Genomic DNA, 20,666 nt, shown 5'->3' with positions numbered 1-20,666 from the left:
ACCCCAACCCTCCCCACATGCAGCCCCCTCCCTCAGCCCTAGGGCCAGGACTCACTGCACGTGGTCTCTGCCTCATCGGAGCCATCGGGACACTCCTCCTCGCCATCACACTTCCACCTCTCCGGGATGCAGTGGCCGTTGCCACAGGTGAAGTCGCTGTCCGCACAGGTCTTCTTGGCTGCGGGGCAAGGAAAAGAGCGTGAGGGGCCTGGTGGGCACAGGGTTTTTCAGGATACAGTCAAGTGGCACTGGGGTGCCCAGGATGTGCTCTGTCTGAAAGCAGGACCCTATGACCTCCCACCACCCCACCAGGCCATGGAGTGCCTCGCCTACCAAGAGAGGACAGGAGAGAAACGCTTAGTCATTCCCCAGGCGTCTGCTGAGCACCAGGTGGAGGCAGGTGACGCCTGGCCCTGCCTGCAAGTTCAGGAGCTCAGGTCCAACAAGGGTGACAGGACCCATCCACCAAGGGACTGCCTGTTCCCCTGTCATATTCCTCTTCCCCCAAAGTCCAGTTCCACTGCCACCACCTCCAGGAAGTTTTCCCCCATCGCCGATGGCAGTTACAGTCACCCCTTTAGCCATTTCTCAGTCCCTTTACTGGCCTGTCCTGCTTCCCCCAACCAGGCCCCTCTGGAAGCACCAGGGAGCTGTTGCTAATGAATCCTAAAAGCAAATGATTACTCTGAGACAAGATTACTCTGAGACAAGATTAATGAGGTATGTTCTGTTTGGAGTGATGAAAAGAGCATCTACTGGGTAAGAGACCCAAATCAGTCTCCTAAGAGTAAGAGGCACTTAGACACTCTGGAAGGGAGGCTCAACATGGGGGTCTGAATCCCGGCTCTGCCTCTCTCTATCTGTATGACCTTAGGGGTGTTACTTAACCTCTGAGCCTCTGTTTTCTTAATGGGAAGAAGAAAACAAAAAGGCTCTGAGGAGGAGTGACAAGCTACAATGTGTGAAGCATATGGAAAGAGACCCTGGCACAGAAGGTGCAGTAAGCAGCAACTACTGCTGTTTTTATGGTTTCAGCCTTAGTTCGAACAAGCTAAGGAAACAGGTGTTCCATGCCCTCGCAGGGAACTTATGTAGCAGGCTGAGATCTCACAGCTGGTAACAAAACTGGGATAAGAAGGCAGGAACATGGTTTGCCTTCCTCCCTGGTGGAACTGGCCTGATGTTCCTCCAGGGTAGGGATGCTGTCATATTCAGCACAGGACCCAACTCAGGGTTGATCTCAGTGGGGACAATGAACTATATGGGAACATGGCTCCCACCTGCTCCCAGGGACGCTTCTTCCCAGTGACCAGCGTTGAATTATATAAATCCTCCCACGGGCCCTCTGGCTGCCTCTGGGGCCATGCAACTGCTCTGCCTGGCCTGAACAGCCTGGCAGGGATTTGGGGACAGACCCTGGGTCTCCTGAATCCATTGTATTTCTGCCTTTCAGTGGAATCCTTGCAGGACATCTGCATTCTGAGATGAATTTTTTTTTCACCCTTTCTTTAGAAGAATACCTCTGTCTGTGCAGGGCTAGCAGAAACTCGAGGAATCAGTCTACCTACAGATTGGGCGGAGGAGTGGGGTCTGAGGCCCAGAGAGGGAAAGGGGCTGGCCCAGGGAAACATAGCAAGGCAGGGATCAGAACCACCTCTCCTGGGGCACCTGGGTGGCTCAGTCGGTTAAGTGTCCAAGTTTGTCTCAGGTCACGATCTCATGGTTCATGAGTTCAAGCCCCACATTGGATTCTGCACTGACAGCTCAGAGCCTGGAGTCTGCTTCAGATTCTGTTGCTCTCTCTCTCTCACGCTCTCTCTCTCTCTTTCTGCCCCTCCCCCTGCTTGTGCGTGTGTGTGCGCTCTCTCTCTCTCCTCCCAAATAAATAAACATTTTTAAAAATTTAAAAAAAGAAAAAAGATGGGGCGCCTGGGCGGCTCAGTCGGTTGAGCATCTGACTTTGGCTCAGGTCATGATCTCACAGCTCGTGGGTTCAAGCCCCGCGTCGGGCTCTGTGCTGACAGCTCGGAGCCTGGAGCCTGCTTCCGATTCTGTGTCTCCCTCTCTCTCTGCCCCTCGCCTGCTCACACACACTCTCTCTCTCTCTCTCTCTCTCAAAAATAAATAATAAACATTAAAAAATTTTTAAAAAGTTAAAAAAAAAAAAGAAAAAAAGAAAGCACCACCTCTCCTGCCTCCCAGTCCGGATCCCCAAGCAGCCCTCCCTGAGCCCCGCACCGAGGAGCTATTGTGGGTAATAGATACCAACACCACGGCCTGAAATAAATACAATTACAAACCACAGCACGTGGGGCATTTTGTAACATGAACACCAGAACATCCCTTCCACAAGAAGCTCAGCGTCCACAGAAGAGAAGAAATGTATATACCAATGTCTCCCTCATCCTGTTCAAACCTTCTCCAAGTGCATTCTGTGTGCCAGTCTCGGTGCTGAGGAAATCTTGATACAGAAGTGTTAAGTACATGCCCAAGGTCACATCTGAGTGGGAGCAGGGCCACAATTTCACTTCAGTCAGATACCCCTCTACCTTACCATGGCTCCCCCCAAAAAACACTCAGCAGCATCAGATTTGGAAGAAAAGCCTCAAACTAGGTGGGAAAAATCCCATGGCAGCTTTGGCTTGGCATTCAGTGAGACTGCCTCTGTGCCAGGCTCTGCACTGAGCACACAGAAGAGAAATCAGCCCAACCTGCCCCCCGGAAACGCAGTGTGGGTGAAGAACGGGCAGAACCCAAAAGAGCAAGGTCAGCTTGATGGAGAAGGTGATAAAGGGGCTCTGTCACTGGCCTGGACCAGCCAGACACTATCCAAAGACCCTTTCCTCCCTCCTTGCTGGGAGCCTGGGAGCGAGCTTGGCCTCCCACGGTGTGCCAAGCCCTGAAGGCACCTGGCAAGGAGACCAGGGCAGCCAAAACACCATCATAGTCCTGAAGGGCGGCCTTGAGACCAAACAGGCTCAGGAAGGAAGTGGCAGCCTCAGGAATGGATGAGTCCTGGCATGTTCTGGAGAACAGATTTGTTCACTGTCCTGACTGGTTTGGACATTTTTCACCCTGGTGCTCTGGCCCGGCACCTTTCACCCAATATCCCAGTGACTCCTCGCATCTGTCCTGGTAGTGCTGTTAATCCCATTTTACAGAAGAGGAACCTGAGGCTCAAAGAGGTGAGGGTGGTAGGTGGCAGAAGTGGGATTTTAATTCCATGAGCTAAAGCTTGAGCTCTTTCCACAGGCTCTTTCTAAGGCCCTCAGGCTCAGAGGACCCCAGAAGAGCAAATGCAGTATGATCAGTGAAATAAATAGCTCTCGGGTCCCTGGGGCCACAGGACAAGGCAATGAGGCAGATCAGGCATACAGATGAAGTGTTCCCTTGGAATGTGCCCAAAAGTGTATGCCAGAATAACTGTGGGCCTGCGACAATCTGTCTCTGCTAATGGACCACCCTGGGGAAACTGAGGCAGCATGACCACTTTCAGGTTGGGGACCAGACTAAATGCCCTAGTGGGCCACATCTGTAACCACATGGAAAGATTTGGAACAAGAGCTGAGACTGAGGGGCGCCTGGGTGGCGCAGTCGGTTAAGCGTCCGACTTCAGCCAGGTCACGATCTCGCGGTCTGTGAGTTCGAGCCCCGCGTCAGGCTCTGGGCCGATGGCTCGGAGCCTGGAGCCTGTTTCCGATTCTGTGTCTCCCTCTCTCTCTGCCCCTCCCCCGTTCATGCTCTGTCTCTCTCTGTCCCAAAAATAAATTAAAAAATGTTGAAAAAAAAAAAATTAATAAATAAAAAAAAAAAAAAAAAAAAAAAGAGCTGAGACTGAATGCTGGCATGGCCCCCTCCTCTCTGGGTGACCTTGGGCAAGTTCCTTCCCTCTCTGGGCAAGTGGGGGGTGGGGAGGGTGGCTTTCCCATGAAGCACTGCTACAAGAACAAAAGGCAAAAAAGGCTCTCCCAGGGGATCCCAGCAAGCATCCCAGTGTTGGGTCATTCGGTGTAATGAGCCCGACAGTCCCTCGTCAAGAGGCTACATCAGCCCTGCCAAGGCATGCCCGTCAGAGCAAGCCATGCCAGACCCCCATTCCTAGCCTTGGCTCCAACTCCCAGGGTGATTCCCCAGCTGGGCTTGAGGCTGTGGCTCCCTGTTTCCAGGGATTTATTTCCTTCCATGCCAGTCTGCCCCTTGGACAATGCCCACCTCTGTGAGCCCCTGTACTCCACAACCCAGGAGCTGTACATAGTCATCCAGGGTCTGCGACATCATAATCTGGTGCCATGGCAACAGATGGGCCGCCACAAAGGATTTGGGATTCCAGAGGGTGGCGGGGAGGAGCTGACCCCAGGGCAGAGTTGGGGAGAATGGGAAATCCAGGACAAAGGAGGGAGGCGTTGCTACTTATAACAAGAACACAGGCAGAGGAAAGCATCAGACAGTCCATGGTCAGACAAACTACTCTGCTACTTGGGCTGTGTCGCCTTTTGCAAGTTACACAACTTCTCTGAGCCCACATTCGTAGCTAATCTCCTTGCTTCGCCAAACACACAAGGCTGGGGGAAGCAAATGGGCTGAGGATGGTATCAGAGCATTATAACTGAAAAGCGCAAAGGTGTCAGTTTGAGGCGTGGGAAGTCAGCAGCCCCAGCTGCTGCGCGTGTGTGACATCGGGTCCATCAGTCACGTAGGGCCTGCCTCCTCATTTGGAAATGGAGGTGTGGTGCTGACTGAATGTTAAGTCCTGCTCAACACCCAGAGTCTATGATCTTGTGCAATTATTATGATCACGCAGCGCCTCCCAGCTTCCCCACCCCCGGAGGCCTCCTTCCCTGAGACAATAAGATCCTTCCCACTGCTGTTCCCCACCCACGCTCATCCAGCAGCCCCAGTGCAGACAGGGGGCTTCAAAACAAAGATCGGTCAGGGCTGCCAGGTGGAGCTGCTTGGTGTGGATTCCTCTTGGCGATCAGTGCTCTGTCCAGGCAGAGCCCAGGGTCTCCAAGGTCCCTCCCTCTACAACTCTCCCATTCTGTAAGGCAGAAAACCAAGGCCCAGAGAGAGGAGGCTACTCAAGGTCACAGCACATGTTTGTGGGAAGGCTGCACTTGAGCCCTGATGTATTCTGACTCTGTGGCCAGGAAGCCAGGGGGTGGGTCACCTGACCCAGCCCAGGCATTAAAGACTTCCCGAAGGAGGGGACTATGTTCAAGGAAGAGGAGTCGGCTAAACCACCCAAACCACGGGAGTGAGGAGAGCGACAAAGGGCATTCCAGGAGGTGGGATAACGGCCTGGGGTGTGGGGGAGCCAGCAGAATGGCAATCTGGGGCAGGAGACGAGGCAAGTGGCAAGGGACCTGGGAGCTCTACCATGCCGGCACCAAGCTGCCCCTCAGAGGCCCAGCACAGGGGCTTTACTTTCTCCGAGCTCACCCAGCCTCTGCTGAGCACAGGGGCTACTGCTTCGCAGCCCACAAAACCCATGGCTCCAAACTGCCTGGGCTTCCTTCAGGATTTGGTGAGACTGTGCGAGATGGATGACTGGCCCCTGGCAGAGGAAGAGAGAGGCAAAGGGGCGGGAGAGCAGGGGCAGCCATCCACCCAGATGTTTGTGAGAAGACTTGCTATTTTCCCCCTTGGAGATGCATGACCCCCACTGGCTTACTGAAGGTCCTGAGAAGGCCTGCAGATATCAGAATGACTTTGTTTCCTCCCATACTTCCCAAACCTGGTTAGCCAAGGGACATCCTTTGCAGGTGCCACTGTCTATTAATTTTCCAAGAAACAAATGGGCCAATAAACGACACCCGAGGGCATACTGCTGCAGTGCCAGCCCCTCATCCTGCAGATAAGAAGATGAGGCCCAGGGAGGGGAAGGACTGGCCTATGGTCACACAGCAGAGGCTGGTACCCAGGCTTCTGTCTCTGGGCCAGCTCCACCAAGCCATGAAAAAAAGGAGAAGGTATTCACAGACACTTGGCCGAAGCTACGGGAAGACCCCAGTCCTCAGAGCGGGGGCCTACCTGTGCAGAGAAGAGCAGGAAAGGGGGGATTGGGACCAGGCCACATGGGACAGGTTGATGAGAGAGATGTCAGGGATACTGGCCCTCAGGTTTCTGCAGACAGGCTGTAGGCCCCAGGGAATATTCTCTGAGGGCAGAACAGAGACCCATAGACAAGGTGGATTCCAGCTCAACACGATTGCTGAGGCACTTGGGTCAGTCCCTTCCCCTCCCATGGCACAGAGGGACTGATCTGTCCCCATTTCCTCTCCCAGGCCTGGACCAACACCGGATAGCTTGGCTCCAGCCCTGCAGCCCAGCCCTAAGGCAGCTGGGCCCCCTTGTACCCGGGTCGGGGAGATGAAAGGGCTGCTCCCCCCACAGTTACACTACTGCAGAGCTCGCCAGGCCCCAGCATTGCCAAGACAACGGCTGCCAGCAGAATGAAGATCCGGGGTGGGGGCAGGGGGCGTGCCAGCCCGCCCCTGGCCTACTAACCTGGCAGGCAGATTTAAATGACAGCCCAGGAAGCTACTATTAAACTGTCACCCCAGTCAACGGGACGACAGACCCGGAGTGTTCTCCGGCTGCAGCAACAACACAGCAGGAGTGAGAGGGGGAGGAGACGGTGGCCCAGAGCAACCTGCACCCCCTCCCGGGAGGCCCCTGTCTGCCTGCCCAGTCACCCGCTGGCCAGAGCCACCCTCTCGGGCTGTGGCGAGTCCTGGCACGGAGCTGCAGCACAGCACAGGGCCTGGAAAACTTTATTTTGAGGCACAGGAACCCTTTTACCAAGTGAAACCCCAACATATAAAACAGACAAAAATGGAGGTGCAGTACTTACTGGAAAGAGGGCGAGGGGAGACCCCATCGGCTGTTTCCCCATCATCCCCTGGGCTCACACAGCCCATCCCCAGCAGCACTGGGTTCAAACCCCAACCCCTCCCCGGATGTGTGATGCTCCTAAGAACCCTCTGTTTAAAGACCTCATGGGTCTAGGTGCCTGGCTGTCTCAGTCTGTACAGCATGATTCTTTTTTTTTTTTTTTTTAAATTTTTTTTTTTTCAACGTTTTTTATTTTTATTTTTGGGACAGAGAGAGACAGAGCATGAACGGGGGAGGGTCAGAGAGAGAGGGAGACACAGAATCGGAAACAGGCTCCAGGCTCTGAGCCATCAGCCCAGAGCCTGACGCGGGGCTCGAACTACGGACCGCGAGATCGTGACCTGGCTGAAGTCGGACGCTTAACCGACTGCGCCACCCAGGCGCCCCTGTACAGCATGATTCTTGATCACGGGGTCTTAAGTTCGAGCCCCATGTTGGGTGCAGAGATTACTTAAAACTAAAATCTTAAAAAAAATAAAGATCCCATGGGTCTAATCTAACATTTAGAACAGCTTCCATGGATTTAAGATTGTAACTCTCTAAGGAGCCAAGGTTCTAAGCACATTGTGATCTGCTCACGCTCAGCCCCGTGACGGGACTCCAGGACAGTTAGTTATAGCATGAGTCACGCAGGTCCATAAGCTGTGGATGGCCTCCAATTCCATCCTTGCAAGGCACTGTGTCTCTCAATCCAAGCGTCCACACGCTGACAATCAGGCTCAAGGCTCTAGGCGGTGCTGGAAAGGCAAATGGTTCCCACAGTGTCCCAACACCCACGAAGCCTGGTGGGCGGGGCTTGGCTCCCAGCTTTGTGGTGCCCAGCAGGCTCCAGGGCCTGGGGCCACCACCATCCATCAGCAGGTGACATCTGAGTGCGGTTCTCCCTCCCACCCTCTCATCCCACCTGGGGAGAAAGAGGAAATGAAGCAGCAGCAGGTGCTGAGGGGGCCGGGAGGGGCGGGCATGTGAAAGGTTTGAAGGAAAAAATGAAAGAATGGAGCAGTGAGCCTCAGAGGATCGCTCTCTGGTGAGGGCATCTTTGCTTTTAAATTGGGCAGTTTCCCTTAAGATTTTCCAGGTTCTCTCCTGTTCCAACTCACTACACGAAGAGGCTGCACATTTCTTAACCGGTCCAGATCATAAGACAAAACCAAAATACAAGGTATGGAAATGAGGTGTAGAAGGTTGGGAGGTTGGAGGCGAGACTGGATGAGAGGCAGCCACAGAGAGGTCTTCTTGGAGGAGGTGATTCCCCAGCAGGAAGGGCAGCTGAGGGATGGCTGAGGGGAATACAGGACTGGTGGAGTATCCCACGGTTGACTATGGCCAAGGACACAGACGTTGCTCATGAGCTGCCCACACTACCTTGTTTTAAAATGGAGAGACAGAGTCTCCATACTACCCTCAGCTGGGGGTCCTTGGAGGGGCATGCCATCCACTAGGTGAGGATGGAGAGGGAGCTCCAGATCGGGAGAGGGGCTAGAGCAAGACTTCCTGGCCAGACTTGAACCCTAGCCCCTTCTTCCCCAGTCCAGGGCTCTTGCCTCAACATCCTTAGCCCAGGTATTCACCTGGATGCACACCAGTGCTTCCCCATCATTTCCTTCATCTCAGTGATCACCCCACACAGGGTCTGGAGCCAAGTGGGTGCTCAGAGAATATCTATGGCCCCACTCCTCTGATGGGCCATGTGACCTCTTCCCACTCTGCACGTCAGTTTCTTTTGTGAACAAATCTTTAAGGACACCCTCCAGCTGAAATTCTGGGCCAGTGACTCTATGACATAGGTGTTGCTGCCCCTCCAAAAGGATCACCTGGGACTTCCCACAGCCGAGTCCCTCCTCTGGGCCCCAGCACATCAGAGCTGCTCTCAGAAGCTGCCGGCCACCCTGGCCCCACCGTCACCAAGGGAGGTCCAAGCCCTAGCTGGGGTATGTGGGACTCCCTGTCGCCACGGGGAAGATGAGCGTCTCCGAGGGACAGACGACAAAGGGGTCTAACTGTCACAGTGATTTGTGGACACAGGAGGTATTGAGCCAGTGACAGCTGTAGGGGGTGGCGGAAGATGGGGGTGGGGGAGAGGGGAAGGGGATCTGCAGGGGTCCCTGGCTGGTGCCTGCAAAAGGACCAAACATTATAAGAGAGGTGCTGCTTAGATGATAAGGTGGCACTCAGCTCAGGCCCCAAGCCCTGGCTGGTCCCACCCTGGATTTGGGCCACCCACTTGGCACTGGGATTTTAGGGCCCAAGGAAACAGCTGGAGGGAAACTCATGGCACCCTCAGAACAGAAGCCTCCAGAGGGCAGGGGGTGTGGCTGGGAAAGCCTCTATGACCACCAGCCAGAGTCCTGCCTGGCTCCCAGGGGCATACTGTCCCTCCAGTCAGATGGGAAGCAGAGAGCTGGCCCCAGTGGGGACTCAGCCTCCTCTGACCAGAGGACTTTCCTGTCTAACCCCAGCCAGGCCACCTGAGCCAGGGATGCACAGCTCTGCCTCCCTTGGGCAGACTTTGGAGCCTGCCAGGGACACCCACCTCCTGGGCCCTGTTCTCCTGGCACCAGCGCCCTGGTAGAAAGAGAAGCAGTTCTTCTGCCTCTTCCTCTGCGGGTGAAGAAAAGGCTCCAGATCCCACTCCAGCCAGGCTCAGCCCCCAACAAGCTGGGTGGCACCTGACAGACTGCTCTGGGCTCCGCTACCTCTACCCACTTTGATTTTAAGTAGGAAACCTAGGGTTCCCCAGGGCAGAACTCTGCAGCCAGGGGTAAGGAAGCCAAGCCAGAGGGGGTCGGAGAACACACAATGGGCAGGCACCACCTCAGGCAACAGCCTGCGTTGGGCTTGCTGGTGGTCCGGGAGTGAATGATGGAGTGGAGACCCCTGCCTGTCTGGGAGGGGGGCAGTCCCTCCACCCACCCCACAGGCAGTCAGGGCCCTGCCCCTGCAGCAGTGTTGATGCAGCACCCTCTGCCTAGCAGGCAGTGGCTGAACACACTGGGAAGCAGCCCTGGCTAAGTGGAAATGCAAATGCTTTTGCCAATTAGGCTGCTAGGAGAAGTACTGCCCAGGAGGTCCCCCACTGGGCCATCCTGGTGACCAATGGGCAGCACATCTCCCGTCTCTGGCCTGGGGGTCCTGGCTGTATTATGTGACCTTGCCAACTCAGTGCCTTCTCTCTTCCTCCATGACATGGCTGGATTGGATAAGAGGATCTCTACGTGCTTTCCTTCAGAGGTATGGTGTTATCCACCACAAGGCCCAGAACAAGGCTGATAGATAAAGGGAACTGTGGCTCTGTCCTCAGGCCCCCTAAGTCCACTCCTGTGGCTCCAGATGGGGGGCGATAAAACCAGAGCCAGTAGCCATTGTCCTGCTGAAGGCCTCTCTGTAATCTGAAAGCCATCTTTCTTTCCTTGTCCTGCCAGGTTCCCATCTGCCCCAGGAGATGACCAAGTGTCTCAGTAGGGTCCTCACGGACACCTCAAGCTATACTGCTAGCTGCTCTGGCCCATCCCTGGCTCCCATGGGCTTCCACATGCACTCAAAGGTCACGGGCAAAACCGTGGGCTTCCCTCTGGCTACCTTTACTCATGCAGCTCCACCAGGCAGGAGGTTCTTCTTCCGTCTCCACCCGGCAAGCTCTCCCCACTCCTCAACACTAGCTCAAGCATCTGCGGTTGATGGGGTCTGACAATGCCCTCCACCTCCAATAAGGCAGAAAGGAGGGGAGGCCCAGCCTGGGGTGCCAAGGGAAAGCATTCACAAACTCCATTCCCACAGGCTGCTTATCTGGCTGCCATATTTTTGGCAGGCTAGATCTGGGCAATGCCCGGAGCACACCCTTCCAGGCTGCACCCACCTTGGCAGTCAGTGACGAGCTGAAGATCTGCAGTCCTGCTGGACAGCATTCATTTCCCGGTTGGGGCTCTGGGGAGGCCTCCCCTCCACCAGACTGGAGCAAAGTAAGCTCAGTATGTCATCCCAACGGCTCGGTCGGCCGATGACACATGGCTCAGGTACCACCATGAAGTCAGTCTCAGGGAGATGCAGACCCTTCATGTCTCATGGTAGCTGGGCCCTTAGCTACAGGAAGGCCCTTCACAGGGCTTCTCTGGGGGAGCCCCACAAACCCAGGCCTGGGTTGGGGGTGTGGGGAGGAGCCTCTGAGTGGTCTGGGCCTTGGAGTCCTGGGCACACCTCTCCAGGCTTCCCTGGACCTCTGCAGTGACCTTGGAAAAATCCCTTATACTTCCTGTGCCTCAGTTTCCCCATCTAGACATGGGAAGAGAAAGAAGTCAGGCTTTCCATGTGTGTCATTCATGGGCCTGCCTTGGGTACTCCGCCAGGTCAAGAGTGGAAGGGACAGATGAACGGCTCTCTAGGCATGTGGGCAGGGCTGAGTGTTACAAGCCCAGTGTAATCAGCACCTGATTCCAGGAGAGGTGGCAGGAGTGCTGCTGCGTGACGGGGACAGCAGAGGATGTACGAGGTTCTGGCTAGGTGCTCCATGTGGGGAGGGGAAGGACCTTGAAAGTAGGGGCCACAGGGGAGCTCTGAGAGGGGGAACTGCGGGCTATTCAGGAGACAAGGAGATGTCTGGCTGGAAACTCAGCAGAGCCCAAAGGAAATCTGCAGAACTGGGATCCTGAATGGATGTGGTGTTGACGGCAGGTTCAAGATCCCTGCCTCCTACCCCCCAGCTCCTGCGCCTGGCTCTTCACAGCAGCTCTAGAGGATGGGCAGTAGGGGAGGGGGGCATCACTCTCTTTGAGAGATGAGGAAGTAAAACCCTTGAGAGGCAATGGATTGTCCCAAGGTCACAGGGCTTGAGAAGGATCAGAACCCAGTCGTCTTATCCCTAATGCTCTACAAAGAAATTGAGGGTGGTGAGGGTGATGTGCGGCCTCAGACAGCCATCTCCCCTTGCTGAGTCTCAGTGCCCCAGCTGAAAACAAGGACATTGAACTTGGGAGTCTCAGCTCTCACCAGCACCTCCTCTCCTGCAAGTGGGGGCTGCTGGTGGGGCAGAGGGGATAACTGGAAGCCCAGAGCTGGACCTCAAAGAAGAGGTGATTTTGGCCGGCAGCAGTGGCGGCTGGGGAAGCCCACCCTGAGAAATCTTGTTTCATCCAGAAGTAAAAGGTAGATTCTAAAAGCAGATGGAGAAGGCGGTTTCCTTTTTGGCTTTTTGGTGTATCTGGAAGGAAATGGGGTCCACTCTCTGAAGCCCTTCAACATCCCTGGGGTTGGGGCCAGCAGGAAGTGGGAAAGTGCAAGCCACAACCCTGCCCGGCAGCAGGTTCCTGGGACAGATGACTCCAGGGTCCCTGAGCTCCCTCATCACACTGACCACCTTGGCTGCTTACATCTGCTTCAACTCCAGCCGGCAGCCGGTCTGCAGCTACACTAACAGCAAGCGACTCGGTGTCCTGGAACTGCTGGTGTGACTACAGGTGAGTCTTAACCTTCCAGAGCCTTAGTTCCCTCACCTATAAAATGGGGCTAACAATCAATAACATCATGGGAGGCACAAATCATGGGAGACTGTAGATGTTGAACTTATGGTGAACAGTACAGCCCATAAAGGCACTGGAGCTCTTGTTAATGATCGTTTTCTTACCATCACCTCCACACCACTTTTCCTTGCTGAGAGTTTGGAGGAGAGCTCAGTTGCTTTCCTGCTGGAAGGGGAGAGGGCTCAGGACAATTAGACAAGGGGAGAACATTCTGGGTCCCCTGAGGTGCTGGGAGGGGGCAGTGGGAGATGGGGGGGGGGTAGGTAGGCTCAGAAGGAGCCAACAAGGACTACAGGCAGAACATACCTGGAAGTCAAGTCCTGGAGGCCATCTGGTCCAACCCTTACCTTTCATAATTGGGGAAACTGAGATCAGAGGGGGCCTACACTAGCCTCCCAAGGCAGCCCCAGCAAAGCAATTACACTCTTGCCCAAGACCCAGACATGGAGCAGAATGCAGTTTAAGAGGCTCACAGAATCATAAAATAGCCTTAGAATCACTGCATAGAAACTTCAATTCAAGGAGATGACCTTAGAATCTGAAAACACAGTTCAAAAGTACTTAAAACCAAATGGCCCAATGTTAGAGCTGTGGATGCACAGAATCTGTCCAACTTTGAAATCACAGAGAGAAATCTTAAACTCACAGAGAACAGAACCCTAGAAGGTTCTAATCCAGGCTCCAGGAGTGGCAAAAGCCTGCCCCTTCCCCCCACCAGTGCAGGAATCCTCTGTTCCCAGTGCTGACATATGGCCATTCTGCCCTCTTGAATGCTCTCAGCAACAGGGGACTCAGTCAGCGGTGCCCGCTGGAGGCTGGACACGTTCCTTCCTCTTGAACAGAGAGGGAAATAAGTTCTCAACAGGAGATCCCCACCTTGTACAAATGGGTTTTTCACCCCTCCTTGTTCTTTGGCTCTGGTCAGAAAGATTCCTAGGGAAGTGGAAAGGAGCCAAGAGCTGCCACAAAATGACTTTAACCACCAGACAGGCTGGTAATAGGTTTCGGTGGGAAAAAAGGAAGGAGAGGGGCGATTAATTCCAGCTTGCTATGTGATAAAGGAAATTAAGGCATAATACTGAGGAGGGAGCAGTTCTATTAACCTGCATGGAATACCAATGACTTCGGTCTTCTCAAAATTGCTAGAAATAAAGAGAAAACCCCAAAAGAGAATGTGATTGTGGCCCAGGGCTCATCTGGATTAGGCTGTTTGTTTGCCCTGGCACCCTAATGATGGGAATGAGGGAAAATTCCCCGTTTCCTGGGAGACGGCCGTGCCTGAGTCGGGGAGGAAAGGCAGGCCCACGCGTTGCCACTGGACCGCTTGGCAAAGAGCTCAGGGCAGAGGGGGTCCCCAGGCACCCTCCAGGGACAGCTCAGTGCAAAGGCCCTCAGGGCCTCTCCTTGTCCAGCACACTCCCTTGGTCTTGTGTTCTGGGGGGGACCAAGGGAGGGCCAACCTTCTGATGACCCCCCCATTCTAACTGGAAAGTCTTAGATCTCTGCTGCTGGAAGCCAAAAGAATTAAACAGGGGGCCTACTGTACCAGGTGTCCTGCCAGCTGCCAGCAAGCCCTGCAGTTTGGTAAGACCCTCAGAGTTGGCCATGTCTCAGGGTGCTGGTCCTGCAGAGCTGGGGCTCAGGGCCCTGAGACCACCTACATATCTGAGGCCAGCCGCCTGCCTGAGGGGCAGGCAGCATGGGCAGAGTTAATAGTCATGGGCCACAGCTCAGTGCCTCCAGTCAGTGGCCCAGCAGGGCAGCTGTGAGGCCTTTGAGCCAGATCTGGGCAGAAGGAGGTAGATGGGGCTACAGGAGACAAGGGCAAAGAGGGAGCGGGGCAGGTGCCCAGCAGATCCTCACGCCCCAGTGGTGCCCTGGCCCAGACCTTGGTCACGTTCGCCACTTCTCAGAACCCCTCACCCTGAGATTCTGAGCCAGCATGGTAACTTGAACAAGATAGATCCCAGCACAGCTTAGGTGAAAGGAGAGCCACTTCTGAAACAGCCTACTCTGGGAGCATCCCCCTCTGCCCTGTGACTTCCACTCATGTCTGCTTTTCCTTCAAGTAGACATATTCTCCTAGCATAGAGGTTTGGCAGATGCTGGTCCGTTGCCCACTATGGCCCTCCTCCCACCAGGAGCAGGTTAAGGAACCAGGGCTCAAATCCTGGCTTTCTCCCCTTAGTAGCTGGCAGGTAACTTGACCTCTCAGAGCCTATGTTTTCCTCGTGCAAAATTGTGATGGTGAATTCTGACTTGCAGGGTAGTTGGACGTGAGCTGTGTCTATCAGTTGGGGCCTGGCACTTAGAAGATATTCAGAATATTCTAATATTCCAGAAAATAGAGATTAGAAAATGTTCGCTGGTGGAACTTCCAACTTTTCTCAGTTGCTCCCCCACTCCATAGTAGGCCCTCAAAAAGTTCTTGTTACAGTTATTAAAGGACATCAGGAGGCCTGGCCTCTTGTCCTGGGCCTCTTGGTTCTTCCTAATTTGGTTTTTCCATGTTTATGTAGAAGGGCTGTTCCTTGGAAAGCTGCATAGGGGAGGGGGGCTGGAAGGTGTTCCGCTGCCCATCTCTGGCTGAATCATGAGCCTGTCCAAGGTCGAGCCCATGTGAGGCTGGGAGGCCAGAGTGTCCTGTAGGCACATCCTCCTCATTCTCTGGGAGTCCCCTCCTCTACCATGAAGTCCAGGACCCCACCTCCTGGCCTTCTCTTTAGGGTACCCGGGGGACAAATGTGAGGGCCACTTCTGGGCCAAACTCTCATCTGTCCACTGTACCTTGGGGTTTACAAAGCCCTTTGCATACACTTCCTCATTTAGTTCTTACAAATACCCTGTGAGGCTCAAAGATGGATGGGCCCAGGTCACACAGCTATATATCTGCCCAGTGTTCTGCCCTGACACCACCACCCTGGGCCCAGTGGCCTAACTGCCTCCTCCACAAAATGAGAAGGACACAGGGTCTGCAATGCAAGTCCTGACCTTGTCTCCCCACCAACCCAAGCAACCCTGAGAAATGGGGGCGGTATTCTCTCAAGAACATATCCGAGCCACCATGAAAATCTAACAGCATAAGAGATGCCAAAGGCAAGAAACACTGGCCAGTGGAGCAGAAAGAGCACAGCCCAGGAAGCCCCAGAGCCTGAGCTCCAGTCCTGGCCCTTCCACACTTTGGCTCTGTGCTTGGGCAGGCCTGGGTCTCCCCATCTGTCAAAGATGAGACAGGAATCCCTCCCTGCCTGCCCTCTGCAGGCCAGCTGTGTAGTTGCCAAACCTACCCTCCTCCCACCTGTGCACAGCGTACCTGTCTGTGATCACCACTTCAGCCAGGAGGGGTTGAGAGGCTGCCCCCTCTCTGTACCCAGCTCAGCTTGACCCATGCCCCCAAAAGCTAGGCCTGCAGTGCGTTCAGGCAGGCGTGCTGACCCTCGGTGCATGTCCACAGCGTGTGTTCTTGCACACGAACACACATGCCCACAGAGGCACACACGGCCCACTTGCATGCTCAGATGTGCACCGCGTGCCAAATATACTCGGACGCACAAGCCACACGGTGCACGTTCCACAGCACACGGACCACATACCCACACATGCGCAGGTGGCTTAGTATGACATTCACACAGTACAGACAAATATGCATAGATTTTCCTGCCTCTCTCGTGACAGCCAGATGGTGGGATTCTCCCACAGGGCTACCATTTAATGCTCTAATTAATTTAAAAAAATTCTAGGTACGCGGAGTCTGGGTTTGTTCCAATGTCCCAGGCAGGGCACAGTGCAAAGCCAAGGAGGGAAGCAGGGCATAGGGGGAGGGACTGTGGGGCCAGGGAGTGGGAGAGGCTCCCACTAAACTCAGGAGAGGCTATGCCCTTACCTTGAGGGTTGATAACCTAGCCTAGAAAGGGGGGTTGGGCTCAAGAGCCATCTGCCCAGACGTGGGCCTGATCCTGGTTCCAAGAGTGCCCCACAACCCAGGATAGGAAGACACCCCTTCACGGCCTCCTGGCAGGGCTGTCTGGCCTCAGCAGACGGGGAGCTGATCCCTGTGGAGGATACTGGGCTCCTGTCAAATTGCACTGCAGTTCTGGGGCTCACATCCAGACCCGAATTCACTCTTTAGGGGCCCTACTGTGTGACTTCAAGGCTCTATGGGAGGAAACAAAACACAGAGCCACCGCAGTCTGTGGTGTGAGATGGATGAGGTGGAGATGACGGGCAGGTCCAGAGGGACTTGCAATGCTCCCTGCCCTCCTGCTTACATGCCTCCAGGGACGGGGTGCTCGCTACATCTCCAGTAGCCTTCTCTGATTGGCCCAGAGTCCATCCTCTCCCAGTGAGTCCTGGCTGTTCTCTGGGCTACAAGGCCCAGGTGGTTCAGGCTGGCAGAAGCCGTACAGCGTGCGTCCCCAGGCCTTTCCTCTGACTTTCCCAGGGGCACATTCTTTGCTGCTGAGTGTTTGGGAAAACGCAGCAATAAATTTACCACTTCACTTATGAATAATTTGCTGTCAGGAGCTCTGCGTAAGCAGAGAACTGAATTAACGAGGCTTAATTAACATTAATGTTGTGACAGATCTCAACCCTAGTCGGAAATCCCCCACCCTCGCAGCCCAGGCCCTCGCCTGCTGCTTCTGGGCCCATGTGGGAGGTGACAGGCCCAGGGAGGGTTCTGGGAGCTGCTGACGGACCTGATGGGGGCGGAAGGGGGCTGCCTCTTTCCCAGGATTAGGAGGGATTTGGGAGCTGGGGGCTGGAGGCTCGCAGGAGATCAGCACAGGAAGCCAGGAGCCTCTGCGATTCCAATTCCAAAGGAGCTTTCAGGTTAAGTCCTTCGTCCCTGCCTGGCGCAGTGGCATGGGCCTCAGAGTCTGAGCGGCCAGGGCTCGAATTTGCCACTCACATGCTGACTCACCCCACCCCTCTGTTAGCAGAGGGCCAGGGGTCTCGGGGGATTCATGAGGTCACTCATAGAGAACAGAGGTGTTCTGGGATCTTCATTCCTGCCATCCCATCCTGAGCGTGAGAGCGAACGTGCTCATCATCTCATCTAATCTTCCCATAGTCCTTTGAGCAAAGGATTGCTATAACCTCACTGTACAAATGAAGAACCCAAGGCCAGCTTTGGGCAGCGATCTGAGAGGGGCAGTGATCTGCCCAAGGTCACACAGATAGTCAACAGGAGTGAGGGGACCATAGCCACCCACTACACTCCCTGGAGAGCAACTGAGGATCCAAAGAGCCAAGGTGAGGGGCAAGTGCAGGCCACAGAGGCCATGCTGGGGTGGGCACAGGGCCCGGCAGCCATGTTTGTGGAATCAATCTATGAATGATGGGGAAAGGGGAGGAGTGTGTCCCACCAGAGGGGCCCACGTACCTGTTTCTCAACCGCGAAGATTTATTAAGCTGCCCCCTGAGCGCCCAGCCTGTGACAGGCTCTGGAAAGAGATAAATGCAGTGGAAGGTACCCACCCTCTCTCGGGATTGGTACCACAGTCTACTCTTGGCTTTCCCCCAGGGCACCCGGCTGCGGTCTGGCACAAGGTGAACACACCATAATTTATCATTAATGATTGCCATTATTAATATTAATGGGGAGGACACTTCGACTAGAACCAACTTAAAGGACCAGCAGGAAGCCCAGCTCCCATCCACTACCCTGCCTTCCAGGGTGCTGGCCATGACCCCACACGCATCCCAGGTCACTGACCAGGAAGGGCCATGGTAAGATCTTTAGGCTCCAGCCTGGTCTCCAGGTGGGGACGGGCTCTGGGTCTCGGGAACCCACGTCTCTCCTGAAGTACCGGCCAGTTAAAGTTTCAGTGTTAAGGATCTGATTGTGAATATTATGGGGAGGAAGGCAGGGATGGAGGCTGGGCCAGGGGCAGATCTGCCTCCAGAGTGTGACCCCTCCTCAGCCCTGGCAAGCCCCACATACCCCTAAACTCTGCCACAACACCCTGCTCCGGGAGGTCTTCCTGGCCCATCCAGCCACCCCTCACCTCCTGACTCACACATCAGCCACATGACCTTGAGGAAGCCGCTCACTGTCTTCTGCCTCATTTCTCTCCTCTGTAAGATGGGGGATAAAACACGACCTATCTCAAGGGGCTGATGTGAGGATCCAATGAGATACCACCTGGCACTGAGTAAAGGTCAATAAATGATAGATGTGATTACTGATAACCCAGAGATTAGTGCAGTGGAAACCCAGCTCTGTCAGGTGCCAATGAGGAGCTAGGTGGGCTTGGGGGTGTCTCTGGTCTACAAGACTGCTCTAAGGCAGCAGGATCATCAAGGGGGCTCTGTATGGCCCCTGTAACAGAACTGGGACCCGTGAGGCCTCTCAGGACAGAATCAGAAAGAACTTTGCTTCTGGAAATAGAAAGAATTGCTGTATGAGGAGGTTTCCATCCCAGGAGGTATGCAAGCAGAGGATCCATCCATTCATTTAACAAGCATTCACTAGACCCTGCCTCTGTCCTGGGCCCTGTGTTGGGCATTGGCTGGAGGGGGGGCGGAGGGGGGTGCTAGAAAAGAGAGCATGAGACCTAATGCTGCCTGGAGAAACCCACATTCCAAAAAGGGATGCTGAAGGTGCCGAACCGACCCTGGAGCGGGCCTGCCCACCCTGTCAGAGCCTAGAGGAGAACCAAAAGGTCTTTTGCCATGAAGAAGCCTTGGGAAACCCCTGGGCAGCTCAAAGAGGGGCTGAGCTCTGGTCCTGCAGATGTGAGGCTGGACCCCACCTGCTCTGAGCCCCCCATGGCCCCAGAATCCCAAAGGCATCCATCCAGGTGCCCATGTTCTCCTTGCCCTGGTCCACACTGACCACAGCTCAGCCCCAGCCCCCAGAGCACCCGCCCAGCCCGACACCCAGTGAGGGGTGGGTAAGAGGTGTCCTTGGGGGGAGGGCCCTGCGGCACAGGGTATGGAGAAGGGAGGAGTGGCTGACTCTGCTTGGGCAGGAGCAAGGGCATGATCAGTCCCAGGCAGGTGACAGGCTCACCCCATTGCCCATTTTCCTGCCCAGCAGCATCCACGCCCCCCTACCACCGTGGTTCCTGGGGAGCGGGTTCCAAGGAGCCAGCAGCCAGACCACCAGCTGCTGCCCCCTCCCCATACAAACCCTGGCCACAAAGCACCCTCTCCCCCAGCTCTGCCCGCCTGCGGTGACAGCCTCTTGGCACTAGCTCTCCCCTTCCCTCCATCTGTCAGGAATTGGTGCAGACAGACTGTGAGAACCACAAGAGGAAGCAGCGGCTCTGTTTGGACCCCTCCCCCTCCCCCTGCCTCCCCAGCGCTCTCCCCCTACCCCCGAACCCCATGGCCTTCCTCTTTCCCCCTCCTCCTTGTGTCTTCCTTTCCCTTCCATCTGTCTCCATCTTTTCCTATTGATGAAGACATTGACAAAGTGGGAGTGGGAGGGGAGAGGACCGTCCAGCCAGTGACCCCCACACAGCATGGCACTCACTTCTTTTCAGCCCTTCATCCTGTGGAGTTGTGGGCTCGGCGTCTCCAACTGTACAACTGGCGCAGTAAATCCTGCCAGGCCCACCTCCCAGGGGACACTAGGAGTCCCGAGGCAACACGTGGAAAGGGTTTTGTAAACTGTAGAGCCTTGTGCAAGTGTTTGGTGTCCCCAGCTTCTTCCTATTTAATGTGGGAATGCTTATCTTGGGAGTAGCGAGGCCAGAATGGGACATAAAAAAAAAAAAAAATGGGAAAATGCCTTGAAGAATATAAATGACAGCAGGAAGGCAAGTCAGGGTCATCAAGGTAACGATCCTCACCATACTACTGTGAAGTAAGCGAGGAAGAGCTGGGGAGACAGGCTCGGAGAGAGCAGTCACAAAGCTATGTTAGAGTCAGGAACAGATCAATGGTCATGCCACCGGCCCTGTTCACACCAGCACCCCATCCAGGATGCCCCAGCTCCTCCAGACCTTCCAAGGGGGCTCTCTTTCTCCTCCATTCCTCCCCAAACATGGGAACACTCAGTCTTTTCCTTGATCTCAAGTGAGCCCCGCCCAACCGGCAGCAGAACCCGCAAGCAATGGGGCCGCCCTGCCGCAGACCTGGAGGGGGTTCGCAGGGTGCGGGTAGCTTGAGGCTTTTAGTTGTAAAACCAGGACGCTGGTGAGCAAACCATCACCCTGGATGGGAGTAAGCTCTTGGCAGCTTCCAACTGCTGGGCAAATGCAGGCATGGGTATTTCCCCTAAAAAGAGAGCAAAACCCATGCCCACTCCTA

General features: G+C 54.9%; 1 protein-coding gene across 8 annotated transcripts in view; it reads right to left on the bottom strand.

Moving 5' to 3' along the window:
* Positions 1-20,666, bottom strand: part of LRP8 (LDL receptor related protein 8) — an 80,434-nt gene that overhangs the window by 44,744 nt on the left and 15,024 nt on the right. For all 8 annotated transcript variants that reach the window (XM_058717323.1, XM_058717324.1, XM_058717325.1 and 5 more), the window contains exon 3: positions 56-178. In XM_058717323.1, the coding sequence (XP_058573306.1) occupies positions 56-178 (123 nt within the window). The remainder of the gene's footprint in view (positions 1-55; positions 179-20,666) is intronic.

The sequence above is a fragment of the Neofelis nebulosa genome, chromosome 2 (assembly GCF_028018385.1).
Source record: "Neofelis nebulosa isolate mNeoNeb1 chromosome 2, mNeoNeb1.pri, whole genome shotgun sequence".
Classification (NCBI taxonomy): Eukaryota; Metazoa; Chordata; class Mammalia; order Carnivora; family Felidae; genus Neofelis; species Neofelis nebulosa.
This window is presented reverse-complemented; position numbering and strand designations above follow the sequence as displayed.